General features: G+C 42.0%; 2 protein-coding genes across 10 annotated transcripts in view; one reads left to right on the top strand and one right to left on the bottom strand.

Moving 5' to 3' along the window:
- The window catches only part of DHX58 (DExH-box helicase 58), a 30,175-nt gene that overhangs the window by 1,429 nt on the left and 2,343 nt on the right, over positions 1-26,403 (top strand). Inside the window, exons 2-13 of one of the 3 annotated variants that reach the window (XR_006415103.1) lie at positions 1,388-1,583; positions 1,790-1,991; positions 2,657-2,847; positions 4,186-4,302; positions 4,450-4,576; positions 6,737-6,928; positions 8,497-8,753; positions 9,159-9,308; positions 9,556-9,717; positions 10,329-10,519; positions 11,756-11,849; positions 13,439-13,930. Coding sequence is in view for 1 of the 3 variants with exons in the window: in XM_044433966.1 (XP_044289901.1) it covers positions 1,416-1,583; positions 1,790-1,991; positions 2,657-2,847; positions 4,186-4,302; positions 4,450-4,576; positions 6,737-6,928; positions 8,497-8,753; positions 9,159-9,308; positions 9,556-9,717; positions 10,329-10,519; positions 11,756-11,849; positions 13,439-13,627 (2,040 nt within the window). In the remaining 2 variants the exon portion in view is untranslated. Of the gene's footprint in view, positions 1-1,387; positions 1,584-1,789; positions 1,992-2,656; positions 2,848-4,185; positions 4,303-4,449; positions 4,577-6,736; positions 6,929-8,496; positions 8,754-9,158; positions 9,309-9,555; positions 9,718-10,328; positions 10,520-11,755; positions 11,850-13,438; positions 21,193-26,403 lie in introns of those variants that run through there. The other 2 variants (XR_006415102.1, XM_044433966.1) reach the window with 2 other exon arrangements.
- FGD4 (FYVE, RhoGEF and PH domain containing 4) overlaps positions 22,665-26,403 on the bottom strand; it is a 110,986-nt gene continuing 107,247 nt past the window's right edge. For all 7 annotated transcript variants that reach the window (XM_044433959.1, XM_044433961.1, XM_044433958.1 and 4 more), the window contains 3 exons: positions 25,985-26,125; positions 23,714-23,854; positions 22,665-23,128 (listed from right to left, as the gene is read on the bottom strand). In XM_044433959.1, the coding sequence (XP_044289894.1) occupies positions 22,865-23,128; positions 23,714-23,854; positions 25,985-26,125 (546 nt within the window). In that variant the 3' untranslated portion in view covers positions 22,665-22,864. The remainder of the gene's footprint in view (positions 23,129-23,713; positions 23,855-25,984; positions 26,126-26,403) is intronic.

Below are 26,403 nucleotides of genomic sequence, written 5' to 3'. Positions count from 1 at the left end.
TTCAAGGTGTTGGTGATGACCTATAAAGCCCTAAACGGCTTGGGTCCTGGTTACCTGAAGGAGCGCTTACGTCCATATATGCCCAGCTGCCCCCTGAGATCAGTGGGAGAGGCCCTCCTCCGGGAGCCCTCAGTGAAGGAAATTAGGAGCGTGGTTACTCGGAAGAGGGCTTTCTCAGCGGTGGCGCCTAAGTTATGGAATGCGCTCCCCAGAGAGGTCCGCCTGGTGCCGTCGTTATTTGTTTTTCGGCACCAGGCGAAGACCTTTTTATTTAAGCAGCATTTTAAATGTTAATATCATTGAATTTTATTTGGCCAGGGCGGCTTATTTTATTCCAATGTATATATTTTAATTGTTATTGTTTTAATTTATTGTGTATTTTATTATGTTGTGAGCCGCCCCGAGGCTGCGGCAAGGGGCGGCATAGAAATGGTTTAATAAATAAAAAATAAATAAATAACATGTAAGAAAATGGCTGATTTGGTTTGTCACAAAATGCCTCTTCTCTGCTGAACCACTCACGCTTGCATCTCCTAGCAGCCGCAAGAGCTTCTGACATAACTGGTTACTGCAGATTAAAAAAGAGAAAGAGGGCTGTTCCAATCTCACAAGGCAGTATGTGATACAGAAGCAATATGTGCAGATTTGCTCTAGTATATGAAGCAAAGCGGTGGAGAGCAGGACAGTCTTTTTCAGAGCAGTGAACCAAAGGAAGGTGCTCTTTTTGTATCTGCTTCATGGTTGACTTGCTTGGAGGAAGAAACTTTGGCTTTCAAATTGTGTTGGAAATTAGCTTTGCTAGGAATACTAAACTGCTTTTACACAGTCTGTTTTTCAGTTCTTCCATTATCTAAATTCCAGAGATTCTGCTAGATAAGCTTTCTTCAACTTGGTGTCTTTTTGCAGTCTTGGACCAACTCCCATAAGTTCAAACCTGAATAGCCAGTTGTTGGGAATGCTGGAATTCTAAAACATCTGGAGCATACCAGATTGGGAGAGGGTGTACTAAATGTTGACAGTTGCTCAGTAGTTCCAGATGTGGCCCTAGCACTCTCTCATCATCCTTTGCCTTAGCTTCTCCATATTCTTCCGTTCTTTCACAGAAATTCCTCTCTTCCGTTTCCCTATTTTTTCCCTTCTCCCACCAATCTCATCCCAGAACTTATATGGAATACTATTTCATATGGTCAATGTTATATATTCAGTATTATATAGAATAAGACTGTACATCATGGACTCTACATCATGGACTCCTCCTGAGAATCACAAAGTTTCCTCTCCAGAAATACCTTGTTAGCAAGATATGAAAAAAAAAAAAAAAATAGCCATGGCCAGGAGACATGCTGAACTGACTTGGTTCTTGCTCTTCTTCAATCTTTCCCCATAGATCAGCAGGCCCTCAAAACTGCAGGCACATGGCACTGCGCGATTATCAGCGGGAAGTCATTCAGCCTGCCTTAGAGGGCAAGAATATCATCATATGGCTGCCAACAGGTGCAGGAAAGACCCGTGCAGCTGCCTACGTCTGTGAGAGGCACTTGGAGAGCCGAAAGAACGGCAAAGTAGCAGTGTTAGTCAACACGGTAAGGACCAGTTCCCAGTGGTGAGGTGGCTGAAAGGCCCTTCCCAAGCAATAAGGCTTTGGCTCAGCCATTCCCAGCATAGTACCCTCCCTCTGAGGGATCCTGGGGGTTGTGCACCAATGCATCTGGTTTGTGTCAAGTTGGGGAAGGCTACTTTAATTCTTCCTCTCAGGAAATGTTTCACTGTTGCATCCTTGCCCTGCCAGGTGCCTCTGGTAGATCAGCATTTGAAGAACGATTTCAGCATCTTGAAGAATCGCTTCGAAATTGCTGCCATCAGTGGGGACAGCATCCTGAAGCTGCTGTTCTCAGAAGTGGTGAAGACGAATGACCTGATCATCTGCACGGCCAAGATCCTGGAAAACGCTCTCAACAGCCAAGAAGTGGAGAAGCATGTGGAACTGACAGGTGGGCATCTGCCGGGTAGGTGCATTGGTGATGGTGCTGTGATGCCCAGGTGTGTGCTTGGTTGATTCAGGAGATGTGATGTGAGATCTCAGCCATCATGTCTTGCCCTCCCATAGATGATAGTAGCCATACACTGATCACACACCCAGAAACTAGGTGTCAAAATAGGTTTCTGCAAAGTTAGACAAAAGATCTAGTCCAGCATTCTGTCCCCCCCCCACCCCCCAGTGGCCAGATAGATCCCCCTGGGAAGGAAATAAACTGGAAATGAAGGTAATCGCCCTAACAATGTAAGAACAGCCCTGCTGGATTAGAGCAAAAGTCCCCCATTCCGTTCATATAGCAGCCAACCAGCTGCCTGTGGGAAATTCCCCAGTACTACACAAGACCTTCCATAATGGTCCCATATTCTTTGGAACTTCCACCCACAGGGAATGGTCCTTTCACATTTCCATTTCATTCACTTTATCTTGACTTCTATTGTTCTCTGTAGTTTAGGAATGTAGCTACTGCTGTTGGTAACAGTTTTAATTGTTTTACTTGTATATTCTGCCATATATGTTCATTTATAAACTGGCCAGTGAGGGTTTTCCATGAAAGGTATAATCAGAATCTATTAAACAATAATAACTATAACAAAAAGACAATTCACTGCTTTCTGCCAGATTTCTCCTTGCTGGTGATTGATGAGTGCCATCACACCCACAAAGAAACCACCTACAACAAGATTATGGAGGATTACCTGGAGCGCAAGTTGCAAGGCCAGCGGAACTTGCCACAGATCCTGGGGCTCACAGCCTCTCTGGGAACTGGAGGAGCCAACACTCTGGAGGCAGCCAAGGAGCACATCCTGCAGGTGAGTTTGCCAAAGGCATTTGACCCCACTGCATGAGGCATTGCTGCAGGTGGCAAATGCAGGCCTATTTCAGAGAGACTCCAGCTCAGCAGAGGGGACATAGCTCAGAAGCAGAACACAAGCTTTGAATGCAGGAGTTTGCCAGTTCCCAGCAGAAAGTATCTCACAGAGCAGGCAATGGGAAAGACCTCTGCCTGGGATTCTGGGGAACCGCTGCCAGTCAGAGTAGCCAGTAATGGTTCGACTGACAGATGGTTGCAGTGTTGGAATCGGGGCTCAGAGCACAGTGCCTGCCCTTTTCTTGGCACTGAATGCACCTGCCACTTCGCTCAGAATTCCATATCCCCTGCAGGCATCGTAGCGGCCCTCACAGCAGCTGGGGGAAGCGGATCGTCCCAGCAATTTCTTCTTGTTCCTTGTTGCATCGCACAGTCTTCTGGGACGGCTTGGTCTTGCATGAACAATTTGTCAAACATCTGCTCTTGTTGTTGTCATATGCTGTTAAGTCATTTCTGGCTTGTGATCCTGTGAATGGAAGGAGGGTTAGGATAAACCCTTTTGGAGTTCACCCTTGCAGAATCTGTGGACTTCCTGTCATGCTAGGCCTGCCAAGTGAGCCAAGCTGAGAACACTTGTGGTCCCTCAGTCACGCAACAGGCAACCTTCCCCATCAGGTGCCGCTGCAGGATGCAAAAGGGGGGAGTTGCGAGTGGGCGTGCAAGCTGCCATTCCCAGCGGCCAATGGCACAGCTTGTGTGGGAGGTAGTGAAGGGGAATGCAATAGTGTGGATTCCCCTTGGTCTCCAGTGGCATATCCTTGCACTGGGTGATCTTTTCTAGTTCCTTGATTGCTCCCCTTCCCAGGCTTCGTCTTTCAACGTCTTGGCTGCAGCCTCCCGTTGAACTGATGACTGAGCCAAGGTGAACATTACTAGAACTGATTTGTTGACAGGGATCAATGCTGGTGCTTGCAGCATGGGACTCTCCTTTGAGGTGCCACTCTGCGCACGGTCAGGATGAGTACTTGCACTTCACAACATTCCTGGATACAGAGCAACTTCCCATGGTCCAGAGGGGATGGTAATATTGTTCCTAGGCTGCACTCTTTCAGCTGCAGGAAAGGGAATTGCATGACAGGATGCTTCTCCAAAACATCTCTAAACCTGGAAATCAGAGAGTTCTAGCACATTCAAAGCAAGTCTTGTAATGCAGATGTGCTTGTGTTTCCTCCCGTTTCTGTCACCCTGCTCTGGAAGGGAGCACCTGTTGGTGGTCTAGCTGCTAGACTTAATAGCAGTTTTGATCTGTGTTTGAAATGCCCATGTGATCCCTTTCCAGATCTGTGCTAACCTAGATACTGAAAAAATCATGTCGTCTGACAAGCGCAAGATCTACCTTGCTACTCATGTCTCACAACCCAAGAAGCAGTACGATCTGTCTGAACAAAGGCCTCAGGTAAGAAATCTCAGAGTTTGTGTACAGGGCAGAGCCGGACCTTCATGAGAAGGGGCTGATGCTGGACCTCTGAACATCTTCCCATGTGCTTATGCAGTATCCTACCCCCCTCCAAATATAAGTGATTCTTCAGTCTGCCACCCACAGGATCCCTTTGGACAAAAGCTCAAGGAGATAATGACTCAGATCTACAATTACCTGGGTGTCCCTGACTTGAGTACTAATTTTGGAACTCAGCTCTTTGAACAACAAGTTGTGTCACTTGAGAAGAAAGGTGAGTGTGCCATGGAAGGACTTGTGGACTTGAATGGGGAGGAAAATGTTCTCAGCGATGAGTTTAGGAGCTTTCTGACTGGAAAAGTCTCTCCCGGCTCTATATTTAAGAACTTTTTATTGGCATTATTGGGAACTGAATTACTTTTGGAAGCAAAGCTGTAGACAGAAACATTTTCTGCTTAAGATGATCTTTTTGAACCATAAGCAAGTTAAAGGATTCCAAAGTGAATTTCCTGTTCTCTAAAAGGGTGAACTGCAGGCACATTAGTAAGGATGTGGGAATAGACCATGTTGCATAGAGGAAGACCAGAAGTTTGAACTTCATAACTTCTATTGCCCCAAAATACAACCTGAAAGACAATGATTGCAGAATTCAGATGATGCTCTAAGATGATGGTTGCTTTTAGAATTATCAGTAACAAATAATAAAGTCTTGTTGGATTAATTAATTTAATGAAACAGAACTATAATTCTGCATTATGGGATGAGAGAAGGAATTCCAGTGTCTTTTGATGAGCACAAGATTTCCTGAGAGTGTTTTTTTTAAAAAATAAAAATAGACTGTAACAAAGTTTATGGTGTATTTACCAAAGACTGTCACACTTCCATAACTGGCAACTGAAGAATACCTTTCACAATTGAAAACATCTCTTGAAAAAGAAATGTGTTGCTTTGCATATTTGGTTCTTAGCTTAGAGCCAAAGCTAAGAAACATGACTTTTGGGGGATGTTAGACTTCATCTGAATCAGTGAACATAAACGACGGACCAGTGACACTGAGATGCTCACCCAGAACCACAAGCAGGCATCCTATCAGATTATCACAATGCGGGGAGCAGGGGAAGCAAAGAAGCTTCCCTAGGATTAAATGTTGTTTACCCTGTCTTTCCCCCCAAAATGATGTTTGGTGTAATTATGCCTAACAATATTAATATGGATAAAAACAGAATCATGATTAAAGTATAGAATCAGGGCTGGAAAGAACTACAGACATAATCCAGTTCCAGCCCCCTGCTAAATGCAGGCTGTATTTACACAGCACATAAATACAAGTAGATGAATACTTTAAGGGCCACTTCTTGGTCTGTGTTACCAACCTTGATCACAAATTGCTGAGAAGAGCATGGCAATAAAAATGTGCCGTGCGTGAGACTGGTTGGAGAGCTGGCCTGTCACTCCTTCCTCTTCCTCATAGTACTCACCAGGAAACACTGTGATTTCCTTTACATGTGAACTTACAGACCAACGGCTTCGACTATGGGTGATACAGAAATGAAACGAATAAATAAATGAAACAGATTTTTACAAATAAAGCTGCATTTTCTGCACCAGACATAATTTCCGAGTAGCCAATGATGGAATCAAAACTGGAAAACATGAATATAAAAACATACGGAGAGCCATGCTGGACCAGAGCAAGCTTCTGCCTAGTTCAGCATCCTCTTCGCTCATTGACCAACCAGCTGCCAGCATGGGAAGCCCAGATGTGTTTGTCCTACAGATTAACATCCTTGAGCTTGTAGAAAAAATCACAAGGGGTGCACTGGCACTGTTCCTTTGTGATTCCCAGCAACTGGGGTATGCAGGGCCTCTGATAATGGGGCAACAGCTAGCCATGGGAACTAGCCATTGATAACTTTCTCCTCCACCAATTTGTCCAACCCTCCTTTAAAGCCACTCTTAGGAAAAGAGTCAGTTTTGGGGGTTGTAATACATAGGCTGTATTTGTTTAAAATTCCCTTGGCAACTTTGTCCATTTCGTTTACTTTAGTCTGTTCTGTTTATACTAGGGTTTTTTTCCTATTCTACATTTTCTTCTATATATTTGTATATGTTAAGAAAATAAAAAAATTAAAAACTTGCCCTGTTTGGTGGCCAACATTACATCTCGTGCTGGCAAATTACACACTTTAACAATGTACTGTAAAGCTGAAGCACTTCCTTCTCTCTGGTCTGAATCTCACACCAAACCACGACAGGCAAGTGGTTTAAAGACCTGTGAATGTTACTCGGCTTTGAATCTGGCAGCCTTAGCTTAGTAAGTCTGCTCTGCTTCCATTTGTGTAATCATGTGACAATTAATAGAGGGAGATGGACTCTAGTTAGAACTGAAAGCATGAGGAGGTAGCTAATGGGACTGCTTTTCTCATCATGTTAGGAGCAGAAAAATTTTGCCAAAAGACCCGCACCTGCGCTGTGCACCTCCGTAAATACAACGACGCCCTGCTGATCAATGACACTGTGCGCATGATTGATGCCTTCAAAATCCTGGATGACTTTTACCTGCTAGAATGTGCTACCAGAGTGCTGCAACATTCGGTAGATCGTTACCTGGTCCAGCTCTTTGACAGTAAGTGTCGGTAGCAAGAATGGCACGGGAAAGGCAGTGACAGGGTATGGGACAGCTCATTCCTTTGAAACACGGGATGGGGGGTGTTCAATCCGCTGTGCCTCCTATGCCACTTCTCTGATCAACAGCCCCTACAAGACTTCTTTTGCCCTGTAGGTGAAACAACAGGTATCCATACTTTTCTTTTTCTACCCAAGAAAGAGCAGCTGGTGCAGGGGGGTGGATTTAAGGGACCCTTCCTTTGCTACTGCTGCATTAAAAAAAAAACCACTGGCACACACCTCCTTCTACTCTGCTGCTCCATGTCAGCTAATATCCAAAGCTGGGGCTTCCAGTCATGAATCTTCAGTATAGCAGGTGGCAAACACATAAACTGACTTCTGCAAAAAGCATTTGGCTTGCTATGACAGAAGAGTCCCATCTGTGAGATTGTGTCAGTGCCTGATGGAGCCATTCAAGTCATAAGCTAATGCACTAGCACTCAGGTGATAGAAATGCACGTAGGGTTGGCGCAGGGCGTTTTTCTGCCCCAGATGAAGGGTAAGAGGGTGCCTGCTCCCACTCCATGTGCAGAAGGTGACCAGAGTGGTGGTAGAATCTCACTCCAGCACTGACAGTGGGAAAGGCATGGTCATCCTCGACTGCTCTTGAGGGCAGAGGGTTAACCTAGGGAGTGCATGGGGGTCATGCAGCACAGTGAGACGGTACCCAGAAAATAAGCTTCTCTCCATGTTTTTAGGAGTGTTGTGGATTTCTGGATCCTGAAGATAGGAATGGACTGGAAGATACAGGGAAAAGGACCATTTCCCTGCTATATCCTGTGTCATTCTTATTCCTACAATGATGTGGAATCCTGGGGAAATGAAGGGAACACAGAATGGTAGGAAGGAGGAAAGGTGGTCTGACTACAGTTGGGAAGCTCAAAAGAAGCTGCTGAGGAGAGAAGTTTGGATTGGCATTTTGGTGCCAGTCCAGCCCTTTCCTGGCCTTTTGCACAGCCGGCTGTTGATGTGGTGATGGCCTTGCAAGGACAAGCCAGGCTCGTAAAATCCTGCCCGCCTGGGGCTCAAGGGAGCAGCCAGGTGGACCACACGATCAAGGCCACACATCCGCCATATCCAGATGGGCTGTCTCTTGATCAATGGCTGAGGAGGACTCACCAGCTTTATGCTATGGCCTGGATTAGCACTGAAAGAGACAGAAAAAGGACGAAAGAAAGCAGATGGTCAGGAATTCAGAAGGAAGAGAAAGGCCACACCTGCAGGACTAAAAGCACCAGCAGGGCACCACTGCCATGCAAGGAACTGTGGTTTAGAGTTGGGTCGCAGTGGGTTCTCCACCACTTTATTCAGTTGTTGCTTGGCTGTGCTGCTTTTACATCTATAAGACAGAGAAATATAGTTCATATGAAAATTCATGTCCCGCTTGTGACTTTCCCATGGGCAGCTGGGAACAGAATGCTGGACCCTTCCTCCGATCCAGTAGGGCTGTTCGTACGTTCAAGAGGGATTGCCCGCCTGCCTTGCCCCTCAGAAGCTGAGCTCTTTCTGCACTCACTTGCCCTGCAGGGAACAAAGCATGCCTGCAGGCCCTGGCGCAAGACAGCCGCTATGAGAACCCCAAACTCGCTAAGCTGCAGCAAGTCCTGCAGGAGCAGTTCCAAGAACTGGAGAGCTCGCGGGGCATTGTGTTCACCCGCACACGCCAGAGTGCTCATTCATTGCACCAGTGGATCCAAGACAACCAGGCCTTACTTGGACTTGGGATCAAGGCTGCGGTCCTGACTGGGGCTGGCTACAGCAGTCAGACGAAGCACATGACGCAGGTAATGCGCACATAGGGGAAGGCCTGGGCTGCACCCCGGTTCTGCCACAGCTCATGGGAGGGAACGCGACTCATTCAAGCAACTTGATTTCTCACGGATTCATGTCTTCCAGAGGACAGCATATGCCTTCCCACTGAACTCCATATGTCATTGAAGTTGATGTGGTACCAGTGGGTTTCACAGAATTCGTTTTTGTCACCTGTGAGATTTAAAATCTGAATTAACCTGTTCAGAAGGGGGGCAGGATCATAAGGGAGAGGCCCCCAGAAATAAGGCACTGCTAGCTCTGGTTTTAAGCCATTTTGTGGTGGAAAAACCTGCCTGTTTTGGTTGCTGATAGAAGAAACGTTCTTACCTTGGGATCCACATACACATTATAACACTAACTACTCTTGTTTCTTCCAGCCAGAGCAGCAGCAGGTCATCCATCATTTCCGTAAAGGGACACTCAATTTGCTCTTCTCCACCAGTGTGGCTGAGGAGGGACTGGACATTCCCGAGTGTAATATTGTAGTCCGCTATGGGCTACTGACAAACGAGATTGCCATGATGCAGGTCAGTGAGCCCAATCTGAGGAATCTTGCTGACATTCTCTCCCCTCTCTGTCATGCAGGGAGAATCAGACAGCACTGGGTATGTCTTGGGAGGAACCCCTGTTGCTACTGTGGGTCTTTGAAGGCAGTGGTGCTGTAGTGGAGAAGCTGTTGAGGGAACTGTCTGGCTATGCCTGGGAACAGTGGAGGAGGAGCTGGCCTGGAATTTCTAGGGGTGGACACAACTGTTTCTCCCTTCTTCCCTTTAGGCCAGGGGCCGAGCCCGTGCCCAAAACAGTATCTACTCTGTGTTGGGCAAGATGAACAGCAAGGAGGTGGCCCATGAGATGCGCAATGAGATCTTAGAGGACCTGATGGAGATTGCTATCAAGTGTATACAGCAGATGCCTGAGCAGGAATATCGCCTGAAGGTAAAATGGCCTTCCAGAAAGTGGATAGTGTGTACACACTGAAGCACAGTTGGCATGTGACTTCTGGATGAGTGACTTTATGTTGTGAACTGCCCAGGTAACTTTGGCTCTGGGGTTATAGAAATGTAACGAATAATAAGAATGTGGAGACTAATAAGAAGAACCAAGCTAAATAATGTGCTCCAAGCATCTAAACCTTTCCTTAAAGGTGCCCTTTTCTGCACCTTCCCTATTATTGCAGAGTCCTTTTTGAGGTGTGACCACAAATGTACAGTGCACTCCAGGTAGGACTGCACTATAGATCTGTGTAAGGAGAGTGACTTTCTCCAGATCATCCAAGAATAATTGCCAGTATTCACTGGTCCGTGTTAGCTGCTGCAGACACTGAAACTACATGAAACTAAAACAATATGGAGTAAAACTGAATGAATGGCTTGCTATGCAAGTGGTAAGGGTATTTGGGGAATAATGCCTTCCGCTCTAGCAGAGACAAACAGCGGTCTAAAGCTAAAGGAAGCATGAGCCAGACTTTCTGCCTACATGTAGCATGCATACTTCAGACCCTCCTGCTCTTAAACTCCATTAAGCCAATTTCTGCTCCATTCCTACAGATTGCAGAGCTTCAGCATAAAGCCGCCCACAGTCGCAGGGTGCGGGATGCCAAAAAAAACCTGCAGCACCAGCTGCACGACCCAGGAGATGTGCACCTCTACTGCATCGGGTGCAACGGAGAAGTCTGCCGTGGCACTGACCTGCGCAAAATAGAGAAAATGCATCACATCAGCATTAACCCCAAGTTCAGGTGAGGAAAGATGGAACGACCAGACACAGCGAGCTTTTTCAATCTCTACTCTGTGTGTCCTGGTCATGAGAATGATCAATGAGCAGAGCTCTTCCTACATCAGTTTCCGCTGTGCTCTTGGTCCTATCACAGGTGGCCACTGGTGGCTTGCCAGATGTTGCATCCTTCCTTTTCCGCAATCCCTCACCATTGGCCACCCTGAATAGGGATTTATGGGAGTTGTAGGCCAAAACATCAGGCAGGCAACAAGTGCCCCCACCACCCCCGTAATGGGGTTGAGCAACCAGCACACTCTGGCTGCTGAGCCCAGAGAAGAGCTGTGGGAGGAAAGGTCAAACAGGCAAGTCATTTCTTAATACTCTTTCTTCCAATGGCCTGGAATTCTGCATATATGCATGTGTGACAGTTTTAATAGATTTACTAGGAAGAAGGTTTATGGGCAGGGCTGGGCAGAAAGTAGATTTCCAGGTGCTTCAGAGTTCAACTCCTGGGAGGTGAAAGCTAAAACATCTCTAAGTAACCTTGGATCCTTGTGGATAAATTTTTACAGGACAAAATGGAAGGAAAGGAACTTGATTTCAGTTCCTCTTTCTCACTGCCTGAGAAGTGTCTCATATGATGTGGGCCTCATTCTTGAATCCTGTGTAGTAAATACAGAAGATGTAGATACATACATTGTCCTGCTTGAGCCCACCAAGACACCAGATAATCTTGCATTTTCTTTCGAAGTGCAAGCTGCCAAATACCTCTAGAAAGCTGATAAATGGGAACGAACCAAGACCTTTCATTTGTCCTCAGCTTCTAGTTTGCAGCATGTACTGCCACTATTTGGGGAGGGTCAAGTCCGTTATTGTGGTGATACCCAATGACTTATCTGTCTTCTCGAAAGTTGCCTGATTCTTTCAAAAAACACTTAAGCTATCATGGTCTCTTGGTAGCAAACCCCGCAAGTTAAATAAATATTACATGAAGATTTTCCTTCTTTTATCACTGAACCTCAAGTTTATATGTAATTATTTGTTGGACGTGGGAGCCCAGCTGGAAGTGAGTGCATATATGTAATATCTGTAGCACACGAAGTAGTATATTCAGCAGACGAGAAAGGAAGATTTGTGAAATACTGCCTCTGGCTCCAGCTAGACCACTGAAATAATGAGTTGAGTGGCAACAGATTTGCATACTTAGCTGGACTTCAAGGGAGTGTGAATCAGGTTTTGTTGCTTGTCCTTATTGCAGGCAGTACTACAGAGCACTTGAACAAGTGTTCATTCCCCGTGAGTTCAACGACTGGAGGCCAGGCAGGTCCATCAGCTGCAATAAATGTGGGCAGGTGAGTGCAACCAGCATTCTGAAATGAGAATGGCACATAGTCTGTCCATACTGTACACAGGGCACCTTTTTCTAATTCAGCTATCTTAATTGACAAAGAATGTTTGTTTGTTTGTTTGTTTGTTTGTTTGCAGTTGTGAGGTTAGAGGGAGGCAGACAACAGAACTTTGGGTAGTGGAAAGGAATACTCTTTTGTCCTCTGGATTTAATCTCACAGTATCATCAAATCCTGTTTCTAAAACTACAGCGTATAAGCTTGGGCCTTTTGGTATTCTGCAGGAGCTACCAGAATGAGTTGGCAAATACCTCCGTGTAGGTACCGGCATCTCCTAATGCCCAACCATTTGGGCCTGGTGGGCACATCTCAGAGAGTAGCTCACAAAATGGCTGCCAAGACATACATGGTTGCAAAGTACAAGTTTTCTAGGAAAAACTTTGTGAAGCTAAAGAAAAAGCAATTACAAAGCAGAGGGTAGGTGTCTGAGCTTGCAAATACAAACTACTCTTTGGAACCCACACTTTGTTCCCCAAACAGCCCAGTTCACAGAAGGCAAAGTGATGTGATTCAGGGACTTGGACAAGAAACTGAGTGCAAGGCAGAAATGGGCTCTAAGCCCCAAAAGTGAAGTCATTTATCCCCATAAAACAGAACAAAATGCCCTATTTGCAAAAGGCATGTGGATGATACCCAGAGACACACACACTGAGAAACCAATCCATGAAAAGCCCATGGGAGTTTTCAGACAAGGCCATGGTTGACCGGTTACTCAGTTTTGTTCAGTAGACTTAGGAGTTGGGAGCACGTGGTGAGGTGTCTGCAGCAAATGACGCACCACCCAGTAGAATGTCTCTCTTCATAAATAATGGATCTTAGCTGTGCGGGAAACAGCTTATAGAAGGGGCAAACGAGCTTCACTCATTCATATTAATTTTGTAATTTATAAATCCAGGGCAACCGGAACTTTGAAAGGGAACTTATTTTGTAGTCAGATCTTCCTACTGATTTCTGGAGCAAACATAAGCATAAAAGGTAAAGTTTGAACAATGAAACAGGCAGAGTCAGAGAACACATTAATCCAAGCTGCAGTACTGGAACCTTCAGCACAGGGCTAGAGACACTTTGGCTCTCCGGATGTAACTTCTATCAGCCCCAGACAGTATGCCAGTAATAATGGAAGTTGTGGCTCAACATCCCCCGGAGGGCCACAGGTGTCCCAAGCCTGGTTTACAGGTATAAGTTGGACGGGGCATTGCTTCTTTCACCATAACTCCACATCTGGGCAGCTGTCTAGCACAAAGGTACAGTTAAGATTGCTGAAATCATTGAACTTAAGGGCCTGCATGCTGGTCTTACACATTTGAGACCAGTTACTCCTTGCCATAATGGATCTTAGCATTCCTATGAGAAATGGTTTGTAATTTTGGAGTAATGAGGATGCTTCCTGATTAAATTGCCTAGGTTACAGTCTATTTGTTTTTGTTCTACCACTGGCATGGCTACTGTTTTCCCCAACTAATACTGGTGCTGTACTCCTTTGAAACCTGGGTGAACCTGTCAGTAGCCTAACAACTCCATTTTTACTCATTCAGGCTTGGGGAATGGAAATGATCTACCGGGAAATCACACTTCCCATGCTTGCCATCAAAAACTTCGTAGTAGAAACCCCAGATGGCAGAAGGACCTTTAAGAAGTGGAGCAAAGTAACTTTTGACATCAGTGAGTTTGACTATATTGACTACTGTAACACCAACCTAGACATTGTAGAGTCAATGAGTTAGCGTAAAGAGTATACCCCCTTGGATATGCTTGCTCAAAATATGAATGGGTGGGCCTGACTACTGGAGAATCGTGACCCAGTGGATCGTGAGTTGGAGATTTCTTGGAGAGTACTCCCTCCACCTGTAGCATGGACTGGTGACTGGCCTTGAGCAAACCAGAGGGACTCACAGCCTCAACCTCCATCTTCTGAAGAAAGAAGATAGATAGCTGAAAGACTGTGAAACCCTTGGGAAATAGAAGCTATGCAAGTGCCATTTCTAAGCAGTGACATCCAAGTAAAAGCAGCAACCCATTCAAAAAAGGTGAAGACAAGAACTCCCAAGAAAGCCAGTATAATACAAGCAGCTGTGTTATCTTGGGCTCACATCCGAACCTGGCCATGAAGCTCCCTCGTAGCTGTCAGACAGTCCCTATGCCCGAATACTCACTGAGATGATAAACCTCCAAGGCAGATCCTTGAGCACGTTGGACACTCCTCCTGAAAAGGCATCTGCCCATACTGTCCTTATACTTTATGGAATTCACTGACTGGAGTCATAAGATTGTAAAGGGTTTCCTACTTTTCATTTTTTTCATATTGATTATATACTATGGGAGAGATGTTTGAATAGGCAATTTGGCATATCAAGGGGAATGTTTTACCAGACTGAGGCACAGTCATTTCAGAAATCATGTTTTAAAATAGATTTCAGATTGCATGCTTGCACCTTAAGGAATTCAAGGCATGCAAAGAAAATCCATACCTGTAGGTTTTCTTGATTCCAAGCTGGAGTCATTCTTATTCAACATCTCTTTGGGGGAAAATCAGTTGTTAAAGTAGTAATACAAATATTAAATAGTAATGGAACTAATAAATATCCTTGGCAGATGCCTCGCAGTTTGAATCAAATATGAGAATGAGCCCAACTGACACACCATTTCTAGCTGGGCTGTTGCCTATTCCTTTTGCACGTGGGGTTCATCCCAAACGCCTCAAAAAGCACACTTTAAGTCCAGGAATAAATCGGCCCCTCCAGTTCAGCAAGCTTTCCCTAACAGCAGATTTCACACATTCTGAAGTCTTAGGTTACACATCTTGCAAGTGATGGTGAGGACATGGAGACATCTCAGGCAAAGTCCACATATCCAGAGCACAACTAAATGCTTAGATCAGCCTTCCCCAACCTTGTGCCCTACAGGCACATTTGGATTGCAACACCCAGTATTCTTGCTGGCTGGGAATTCTGGGAGTTGCCTTTCACATGCCTCTGAAGGCCACCAGGTTACTAGTAGATAATTGAGATCAGAGATGTCAGTGGTTTAAACCTGTTCGATATTAAACAAACCCTTTCAAATAAACTCAGATAAAACAGCCGAAAAGAGCAATAGTGAAAGCTGCAACTACCTTGCCCATCTGATATGCAGAGGTTGAAATGTATGTACTTGGAAGATTCTTAGTTTTGTAATTTTCCTATTTTTGCTTTCTGCACCATTAATAAAATTTTATTGCAACCTCCAGTATCCTATAATCACTACTGCCATTTCTTCCACCGAAATATTTTAATGATGTCTTCTAGGGAAACAAATGGATTACCTGCATTTCACTCTTAATTTGTCGCCCACACTAATGTGATAAAATCTTAAGCATAGTATGGGCAGGGATAAAAATAAAGATAAAGCCACATAATTACTGATTTAAGTATGCTTTTATTTTACAGGATACAAATTTTTAAAGGTTTCACAAGAATTAAAGTGCGTAATTTTACAATATTCCAGTTCCCACCTTTATGGACTAAATATACATATGTTACAGAAATATATACACATATCTGCAAATATTTTACATTTGTGTACATAGTATTAAATGGAAAAGCTAACCACTTTCACAATCTTTAACGATGTCTTTTTTACATTTTGCCAACTATTTGTGGTAAAGCAAAAAAAGTATAAGTTTAAAAATGTTACATTGTTGCAACTCAAAAATCCTCATTCAGTTGCTAAATGAAAGCACTGAATGCATATTCCCAAATACTACATGTGGTTCTGCTACCATGAACTAGGTCAGGAACAGGCAGCTTCTGGCCCTACAATCGGCTCTAGGCAGTTTAGCAAATGGTGAAGGATGAAGGGAAATATCTATGTCAAACCATCTGGAGGGCTGCAAGTTGCCCATAACTGAACTAGGCCTTACCCTGTTTCTACTCAATTATCATTGGAAACGTGCCTTATCTTGCAATTTGGAATTTAAGTAATACAGCCTGACTTGGCTCCCAGTTTAGAGTAGACACATCAGTCACAAGTACAACTGATTTCAATGGATCTTAAGGATCAGGATCTAACCTCTTGTTTGCTCCTTTTCTTCAATATCCTGTCTTATGTCTGTTACCACCTGAACTTCTTAAAATTAAAAGCGGGTGAGGACTTTTATGTAGAACACTGCATGGTATTTTGCATCTGTTCCAGCAGTGTATAGGTAGATATAGTTTTTCCCCTTTTCCTACACAGCATTATAGTTATGTTCTCTCATATACTATTTGATGAGAAAATCCATCCTTTTCCTTAATTGTTTTACCACAAATATTTTATACATCTGCAAGGATTAACTCTGCACCAGATCAAATTGGTAATACATATTTGACAATTTCAAAACCCATTTAATTAAACAATGCACTAGGTAAAAAGTCAAATTTATACAGATGTTAAGAAGTGCTGGGAGAGCAGAACAAATTGAGCAGATCCTGCAAACTAGCTACAAGAGGAGCATTTAAAATTTAAAAATTTATGAATATACACACTGTTCACCTGTCACTTAGTATTTTACACTAATAAAAGTACACTGTAATCCATTTAAAATCTAACAAAACCAAGCCATCCCAGAAATAAGTTGCACAAATTATAAATGTTGATGTTTTTGTTTTTCACGATGAACTGGACAAAGTAGTTATAGGTAGTGAGAATTTCTACCAAGAACTGCTTTGTATAAGCTAAGACCTTACAGTTTGCTTGGCCAAATTGTTCTACCATCAAATAAGAAATAAATCCAACACATTTCTTCTGCCCATAGTTTCTCTTGAATTACAGTGCTTAGAACCAAAGAAGGGAAAAAACTAATAACTAGAAAAAATACTTCGCATAATTTGTGCTTCAATCACTGATGATCTCCTTTCCTTCTTAATTTTGCTAAGGTTGCTTATAGAAATGAAAGCAAGAGACTCATCACCATGATCCACATCAAGGGCAAATTGTACAGACAGTTTAAGTTCTTCAACTTGTAAACATTGCTTTAGAACTGTAGCTAAGATTGGTTACACTAGACTGGATCCAGATTTCTTGTGTTACATAATCATGCACATACTTCTATTGCAAGGAGAAATGACTCACAGCATGCCCTAAAATTAACATTATTTTTCTACAGGACTGGTAAAACCCAGTTTCTGGCAGATGCATGGACGTATTGTAAACCCTAACTGTGATTTGTTCATTCATATTGATACATTGCCCTTACCTAGAGCTTGAACAAGATCTTCATGTGGGCCACACTATAAACATGAAGCTACAGTATGTGTAAGCTTCTCTCCATCCAGTGCAAAGAAGAAGACAGCTCTGTGTACACATCCCATTGCACATGTGGTGCCCATTGTGACGGCTGGATTGTGCAAAGCCTATCATAAAAATCTGGACTTACTGGGTTTTCCTCGGTTCACAGTATTTCTTACTTGGCAGCAATTCCATCACTAATTCTGTTGTTAGTCTTCTCTTTGATCCATGCTACAAGCACATCTCCACATTTTTGCCATTTTATTTAAGTGCTATTCAAGACTAAGTTCATTCATTGCTTCTGAAAACCTGAAGCAAACACCATAATGAAAATACTTTGTTAAATGCTGTAAAACATTTATGGGAAGTAGTGAGGAGGAGGAGGACGGGTCATGAATTTAAAGGCATCAACTAATCATTGTGTGCAGGTGGCTTTTCCTGGAAACCAGAAACATTAATCTCCTCCAAGCCTGATCTGGTATCTGACAAGAATATGAGGATTGTGCTTCAAAATAGTGGCTTCTCATTTTATGGATGTTTGTACACATCCCTAGACTTATTATGAGTGCTCTACTCTGCAATCAGTTGGCGTGTGGGTTTCAGTTCCTGCAGTTGATAGAAACCCTTGTCAGTCCCTTAATTGCAGTTCATATCAATACAAAGTGCTTAACAAGTAGGAGGGGAAATGAGGGGCTGCATTCACAAGACTGGTTCTCCCTGGTGTTAGCCATGCTTTATAGCAAGTTAGCTTTCCACATATACCAGCCACATATGATCACAATGACTGTTCAGCTCAAATATCAAAAATAGCAGTAAACATTAATCCAAGTAAAATTCACATGACGAGCACAAACTCAAATTTATACAACTATCCAAATTCTTTTCACAGAAACTGAATGATCTTTTAACAAATAAGACATTTTAAGCATCCTACTTAAGCTTTTATTGTTTCTAGAAGTACATACGCAGCTGAACCATTTTTGACTTTATCTTTTCATGTGCCTTTCAATCCCTTTCATTTTAAAAACTCATTGAATTTCATACCTTTAATATCTCACAATAGGTTTTCTGTCAACAGACTTGCCTTCCTTTTTTTAAAAGCATGAACCTATGGCAATTATGTAAACTAAACCAAAAGTTATGCTAAAAAGAACAGGATTGGAGATTTAGTTCTGAAATGCTGGCTGTCCTCTTGGGACAACTGTTAAGTTGGTTTGCAACATGTGCAAAGAACCACACACAAATTCCTGCATTACTGAATTGCGTTGCATGCCAACTCCAGATTGAACCAGTCGATGGAGAATCAGTTAAAGAAAAATGGAATAATATACTCAGTTAAAAGGCCAACATGTCATAAATATAGAGCTAAATTCACAATCTAGTATCTCCCAGTTACACAACTTTGACCTCCTTAGAATGAGTAAGTCTTGGGAAAGTTAACAGCAAATGATCTGGCTGTGTTACTAATGGCCTGGGAAGAACCAGTTTCAAGAAAGGGCTTTCCTCCATCCTTCAAACTATAGGAGAATAATAAAAATACCTGTGCCTTAAAATGCTTAGTACTCAGGACAGGGTAAGGAACTTGGATAATAATTTCTTACCTCATATTCATTACAAGTAATCATTAGCTGTGCTTTACATAGGAGTCTGAGGACCCCAACCCTATTAATATATGACACGGAAGCAAATCTCATTTGAGTTCCATGAAACTAGCTTCTGTGCCAGTGTGCTTAGGATTCTTAACGTCACAGGAAATGCTCACAGAAATTTACGCTGAGGTGCTAACTAGATGCTATTTATCATTAGAAATGATCCCACTTTGCATGCCACCCCTGCAATTTGGGAGGGATAAGAAAATCTGAGAGCCAAACGCTGGGCTGTGGACTTGGGCAATTGCGGTTCTAGTCCCCACTTGGCTGTGAAGTTCACAGGATGACTCTGAGCCTGTCACAGACTCTCAGCCCATAAGCCACTTTGGGTTCCTCACAAAAAAGGCAGGATATTAATGTAGTAGTGGTGGTGGTGGTGGTGGTGCTTGACTTCTCCTCCTCCCATCAATAAATTACTCTAATGTAGCAGAATTCATATATGGAATAACTGAGAACAATGTGAATCCTGCAAGGTCATGAGTACTGATAAAAGAAGCATTCTTTCAGGCAAGATTCCCAGAACAAAAAACCAGACACCATTCATGTTTATTACAGAAGGAAGATGGGGGTATATATTTTGTGTCAGAAAAACTGCATGCAGGAAAGTGTATATTCAATTGGCAAAGGAATCCATGATGTATGTGCACTGGTGCTGGTTTTTCCCTTCAGATGCAGTTGGGAAGCTCCCGTGGATGCAAGTCTTTAGATGGTATTCAAAAAGCTTAGAAATCACAAGTAGTAAAAAGTGATTGTTTCTTCCCTTACTTATATCGTTTAAAAATACAGTAAAATTAATCTCTTGAAACTAAAAATTCATGTCTTAAATGGATACTCAGGGATGGTTAAAGAATCTTTGCTTTAAATATGGTAAAATTCCCCACTGTTCAAGTAAAGACCTACAAACCACAGCAGCAATTTCTCTGTGCTCTCAAAATTATTTTTTTCTAAAAACACAGAATAAGCTCTTTCATCTTGACTAGTTTATCTTTGTGCTACATGCAGAAATGCAGGCAACAGCAACTGGCATGACATTTTTAGAGTAACCACAGAGGAGAAAGCTTGCCAACTGCCACAGGTCAGTCTCTGCTAAAGAAAATGTTGATTTAATTTACCACACTACTACTACATAATTCAAGCACTTGATAAGATACTTGCTGGTTGGTTTCACATCTGCTGGAATAAAAAATAAAACTGCCATATATTAATGCCTTTATACACATTCATGGTGCAACCACATTTGGAATACTGTGTACCATTCTGGTAATCATTACGCAAAATAGTATATTGTAGAACTGTAGAAGTGCAAAGAAGGGCTACCAGAACAATGCAGGGAATGGAGCAACTCCCCTGTGAAGAACAGTTTGCTGCTTTGTAGTTCATAAAAAGGTGAATAATGGAAGAACATGACAGAGGTGTATAAAATTATGCATGGTGTGAAGAAAGCTAGGTAGCTTCTCTCCCCCTTATATAACACTAGAGCGCAGGGCCATCCCGTGAAGCTGAAAGGTAGCATATTAGTGGGCCAATGCAGACTGTGGAATCCGTTACTGCAGGATGTAGTGATGGCTACACTTTGGGTGGCACTAAAAGGGCATTAGTCAAGTTCATAGAGGATAAGGCTATCCATGCATACGAGTCATGACGGCTACATATTACTTCCAAAATCAGAGGCGGCACAGCTCTCGAAACCAGCTGCTGGGGCATATAAGCAGGAGAATGCTATTACACTCATGTTCTGCTTGTGGGTTTAGCACAGCATCCTGTGACAACTATGGGAACAAAATGCTAGGCTAGACTGGCCTTTGAGTAAGTTCCATGATGAATCAGAGCAATTATTTAATTAATTTCTAAACCACCCTGGAGCTGAAGCTCTCTAGACAGTTGACACAGTCTTTTATGTTCTTAAGCCAACACATATCACCCTGAACATTCTGTTTCTCATTTATCTACCTACTGATTAAGCATACCTGTCTAGAATGTATAGCCTTAGCAAAAGTTAAAAGAAGCTTAAACCAAAACATCAATAAAGCATTGCTAGTTTTTAAACTGTGATGTTCAGAATGTGGACACATCTCTAGAAGACCTTTTAGTAGAATTTTCTCATTTTGTATCGATAAATTGTGGCTATTTAGCAAAGAATACTTCAACTAGTTGTGTATGTTTTTTCAGTCAGATGCTGGAAATTAAATTTGGATTTCTACTTGGCAAAATTGTTCTCAAAAGTTATTGCACATATACCATCCCAAATGTGAAAAGGTTGTTTTGAATAATTAGCAGATTGCAATAAAATTGCTATTCTGATGAATTAGCTCAACAGTGTGACATTCAATTGGTAATGCACTCTTACACTTGTCTTTTCAGAAGTTGGTCCCACTGAAATCAACGGGGCTTTCTCCCAGGTAAACAAATGCAGGATTGCAGTGTAATATATACTTAGCTAAGAAACCTTTCACATACTGAAGTAAGATTCAAACACACAGGTTTACAAATTAACCCCCTCCATTCCCAGTATCACACAATTAGTACTCAGCATACATCTCATACTATACAGTGTATAATAATCCAGATACTGGGTTCACAGGTATCAATGGTTGATGTGTCACTTATTTTAGAGGTGTGGAATGCAAATACAGTCAATATCGTATAATTAACTATTGTAACATCTGTGTGATTTCTGAAAGTTACAAAGGTTTAATTACTTATGTCAAATCATGGCTTCTGCAAATGAAAGTTTAGAAGCAAAAACATGGTTTGGGCTTCTAAATGTACGAATAGTTTTTTTAAAAGAAGCTTGCTGGTTCTCATCTTCTGAATGCTCAGTCCTCTAACTCTCTCAATGCAGTAGCTTCCGAAGGCAGAGAAATGGGACTTTAAGTAAGATTTGTAGGTTTAAAGCATCTTGTCAAGCTACAGTCTGCACAAAGCATGGCTTGATCGTGTTTTTGCTGGCCAGTCACAAAGCATGGCTACTCCATTCCAGTATCACTAACGATATTTAATCCTTCTTAGCCATGAATTGGCATGTTGCCCAAACTGAACCATAATTTTAAGGTCTGGGTGTTACTGACCAGCTGTAAAGGCAAAGTACATGACCACGAATGATCATTTAAGATCAGGCTATTAATTACTGAAGCACTTGTAATTTTAAAAAGGTAGCACCACCTTCCAAAGGTAACAGGCACAGGACTGAGAAATTATTTTCAAAACACAGCTAAAACTCACATATCCATTACATGCCATCTGAATTACTGCTACTTTTTAAGCTTTATATTAATGTATAAAAATATCATTACCATTAGATATAAACAAGTCACTAGTTGCTTTTAATTTAGAACCCCCTTCTTAAATGTTCAGGAGGATACATGCTTTATCTTAAAATAAATCAGGCTAGCATGACCCTAACATCATTAAGTCAAATCAAAATTAAATACAGTACATTTTCACTCTAATAGCATACCCTGCAAATAGTATATACTGTACTCCTTGTTTAATACATTTTAAAACTCAAAGGAACGAATTTTAATAATTTGAAATTTTAGTCATTCTGGATATTTTGTTCTCAAACATAAATTGGTAGAATCTATGTACAAGTCAGTGTAAATAGCTAAAATTTAGATACAATAAACCAAACTGTCTTTACGTTCCAATACTCATCTATTTTGGCAACCTAGAGGTATATCTTTTAAACACACAACTATGAATCTGAGAAAGAAACTAAGATATACTAGTATTGACATCATAATGAAAACCAGCCATTTCTTCTTCAGTAGCTTTCATTTCATATGATGTGATTTCTTCAGAAGAGTTGTAGTACAGTTATATTGGCAACTTTTGGATGAAGACATTCATTTAATCAAAAGAAAATGTGAAATGCCTCTGTACATTAATTTTATTGAAACAACAAATATAATAAAAGTTTCTCTAAAAAGATGAACTTGGTTTCTTTTCAACATAAAGTGCTCAGAAACATGGTAGAATTAGGAAGGCTGGCTTCTTTCTTGTTGTTTTCAGAAGTAGTGTCACCCCAAGTTTGAGTGCAAAAAAATATATCTTAACAGACCATTTGTTGTGTTAAGTTTCAGATTCCAGTTTTGCAGAGCTTTCATGCTGATCCTCCAAACTCACCCGCAAATCACTTGTGCAGTCTGGTGTTTCACCTTTGACAGCCAAAAGAATTACCTTTAACCATTTCTGCTTCAGTTCCTCATTGTCGGCAGCAAAGCTGTGCACAGACTTGGACTGAGTCAATTTGAAACTGTGTGGCAGATCAGCACTTCTTGGAGTGTCATCTACTGTGTATCCCAACAACGGAATAGTAGCCAGTGCTTTTACATCCTAAGCAAACAGAAATAATATCCTAAAATAACTTCCAGATTTGGCAGTAGGCAGAGGACAAAAATTTCACAATTAATTACAAAACTCACATTACTTTACATTTTAAAACTGTAAAATTGAACACAAGAGTTCTAAAAAAGAATGACCTGATGCTTTCAGTCTCCTCTCTCATATACATGAAACCTCCCATGAATAGGGGCAAAATGAAAAGGTACAGTATAGTGGGCCTAGAAGAAGGAAACTACAGACCACACATTGACCTAAGGGAAAAGAAAGGTGCGGAAATGGAGAAAACATTCTATCAGATCAAAAGGAGGAACAAAACTCATCCCTTCCCATCCTTTCACAACCCCTGGCAAAAAAGAGAAGCAGAATAATACCATGGTCTGCACAGTCAGCTCTTATTTCTATGTACCAAACTTTTCTTGTACATATACAGGAGGAAGGAAATGGGACAGAATGCATGAAAGATGGTTTGCAAGTCAGTAAGTGGAAAGTACAATATTCCATTTTTTATGAATGCTATCAAGTTACCAGGGTATTTTATTGTAATCTGGTTTTCTCCTACACATCTCCTTTACATACCTGTGGAGCACCATACATATACAATACAAGGGCTTCCTGTTTCGGAATCACACACCAAGCCTTTTGCCAAGTCTTGGATTTTTCCAAATATTGGAGAAAACTACATATCACACTGTTCCCAGATACTTCTGCAGATTCAATCTGTATGAATGCAAACAAATATTTTCTTTCAGAGAAGTCTAATAGCTCAGTATAGGTAGAACACAGTTCCTCAGAGATGAATAATTTGTTAAAAATCAAAGCATAGCAAATGTCAAGTTGAACTAGGTGTATAAAGGCACCATGTTTGCTGAATCACCATTTTACTGTTTGCCAAAATAACATGGTATGAAAGCAATTCAAGTTTTAGAAAGAATGAACACTCGGACAAGATACTCTTGTATTTGCTATAAATATCTGATAACGAAATAGGCACTACTTAGCTGAAACAGAAAGATAAAGGGAAAATGGCACTCTTACAGAACTACTAACAAAGAAAAAAAATGTGGCGAGCTTCAGTTCAATCAGGATTCTACTACTCTGCTGGGTTTGAGTTTGTGTTTAGTCAATGGTGGTCAACCAATCTTTGCCTCATCCCAACTAAATAATGTCACTTTTCCTTCATCTCCTCTTGCCCTAGTTTTATCATCCAAAAATATGTCTATTTAAGATCCCAGCTGTCATTGGCTGTCCCTCTCTCTTCCCATCCATTGAGATATACTGACAAAGGCATTTTGACAAAGATATACTGACAAACAGCCAGTGTGGTGTAGTGGTTAAGAGTGCGGGACTGGGACTCAGCCAACCAGGGTTCTAGTCCCCACTCAGCCATGGAGCCAACTGGGTGACTTTGGGCCAGTCACAGACTCTCAGCCCAACCTACCTCACAGGGTTGTTGTTGTGGGGATAAGATGGAGGAGAATGGTGTAAGCTGCCTTGAGCCCTTTGTAGGAAAATGGCAGGATATAAATCGAAAAATAAATAAATAAAATAAATTCTGACTAGAACAAAGTACAAATTAAGCATATTGCAGAAACAAAAACAGTTAGATTTCAAGTGATTCACCATGAACAAGTGTGACCTCAAATGGTAAGTAGCTGATTCCAAACAGTATGCTTCTCCTTCCTCCTAAATTCAACTCAATATTTTGCCTTTACTGTGGATCCTCTTACTGCTGACAACGCATGACACTTCTTAGTTGGCCCATCCTCTTTAACTGACACCTGACTCTGAGATTAGTTCCACCTGTTCCGCCCTTTTCCTTATTAACAGGTTCACTGTAGTTTCCCTCAGTATCCGAAGCTACTTCACAGCTTGTCTCAAGTGGCCTTAGCATTTTGGCCAGGAATTCCATCTCCCCTTCCTCGTCTGGTTCAAATCTGTCCCCAGAATCTGTTGCAGAAGGCTCTTCTGCAGCTGCAATGCACCTGCTCCCTACAGCAGTGATCCTATGAATTTATTGAATTATGAGTTTTTATATCTCATCTTTTTTTCCTTCGAAGGAACTCAAAGTGGCTTACATCATTCTCTTCCTCCTGCTCTAGATCTTGTCCCCACAACAACCACCCTGTGTGGTAGGTTGGGCTAAGAGTCTGTGACTGGTCCAAAGTCACCCAGTTGGCTCCATGGCCAAGCAGTGACTAGAAGCCAGGTTGCTTGAGTCCCAGTCCTGCATTCTTCACCACTAGACCCCACAGGCTCTCATATTGCCCTATTCAGTGTGTCACGTTCGACAGGTAGATTGCTGTGGCTGAGGGACCATGGCTTAAGTAGTTCTAGCCATCTAGATCTGCTCTGACACAAAGATGATTTCAAATGTGGGCTAGTTAAAAATTGCGTCTACTTGGTGGCACCTCCACACAAAAGAAAAAGCCCATCAATGAGCTCACCACATGGATTGCCTGCCAGTGTCCTGCATGCTGCCATAAAGCATTAACAGAAAATGTTTTGCAGTGAAATAAGAATACAAGAACACCTATGCTGAATCAGACCAAGGGCACATCTAGTCCAGCATTCTGTTCAGATAGTGGCCAAACCAGCTGCCCGAAGGATCTCATAAGGAAGATATGAATAAAACAGCAAGCTCTGACCATTACGGGGTCATTCTGCACACAGTGGAGGTCTGACTGTATACAAATAGATCTAGACTACAATTTGTAGTACCAAGGTCAATCCAAAAGACATTACTGCATGAAAACATCCAACAAAGCTACATTTCTATGAAATATGCAACAACATAAACAAAATAGAACATAGTTTACTAAACATGGAAAAGATATTTAAATGTCATACCTCTAAGATTCCTCTCTTTTTCTTTTCTTCACTGTCTGTGCACCCTGTTATAATATGGTAGCAGTCTTTACAAACCTTGTTCAGTTTACCACTATCATAATCAAGATGAGCTTTGTAATCAGAACATTTCCAGCAAACCACCTAAAGAGGAAGGGAATGCTTATATTAGTTAGGAAAATGTCATGGTATATGAAATTTGTAACTTTTGAGTTTTTCTAGCAACAAAAACTGAATGCCATCTATTCTTGTTTCAAATCAGGATCCTCCACACAGTAATCCTGCCCCCTCATAAACCAACATAACCCAAGATCCCTGAAGCTGGATGCAAACATAACATTTGTTGGGGCTTAAATATTACTTGGAAGTGTGAGATACCATTGTTTTTCCCACTTTGTTACTAGCATGTGAATTCCTTTTTC

Source organism: Varanus komodoensis, unplaced genomic scaffold (genome assembly GCF_004798865.1).
Source record: "Varanus komodoensis strain SLA01 unplaced genomic scaffold, ASM479886v1 scaffold27, whole genome shotgun sequence".
Classification (NCBI taxonomy): Eukaryota; Metazoa; Chordata; class Lepidosauria; order Squamata; family Varanidae; genus Varanus; species Varanus komodoensis.
The sequence above is the reverse complement of the archived record's forward strand: the minus strand, read 5'-3'. Positions and strand labels throughout refer to the sequence as shown.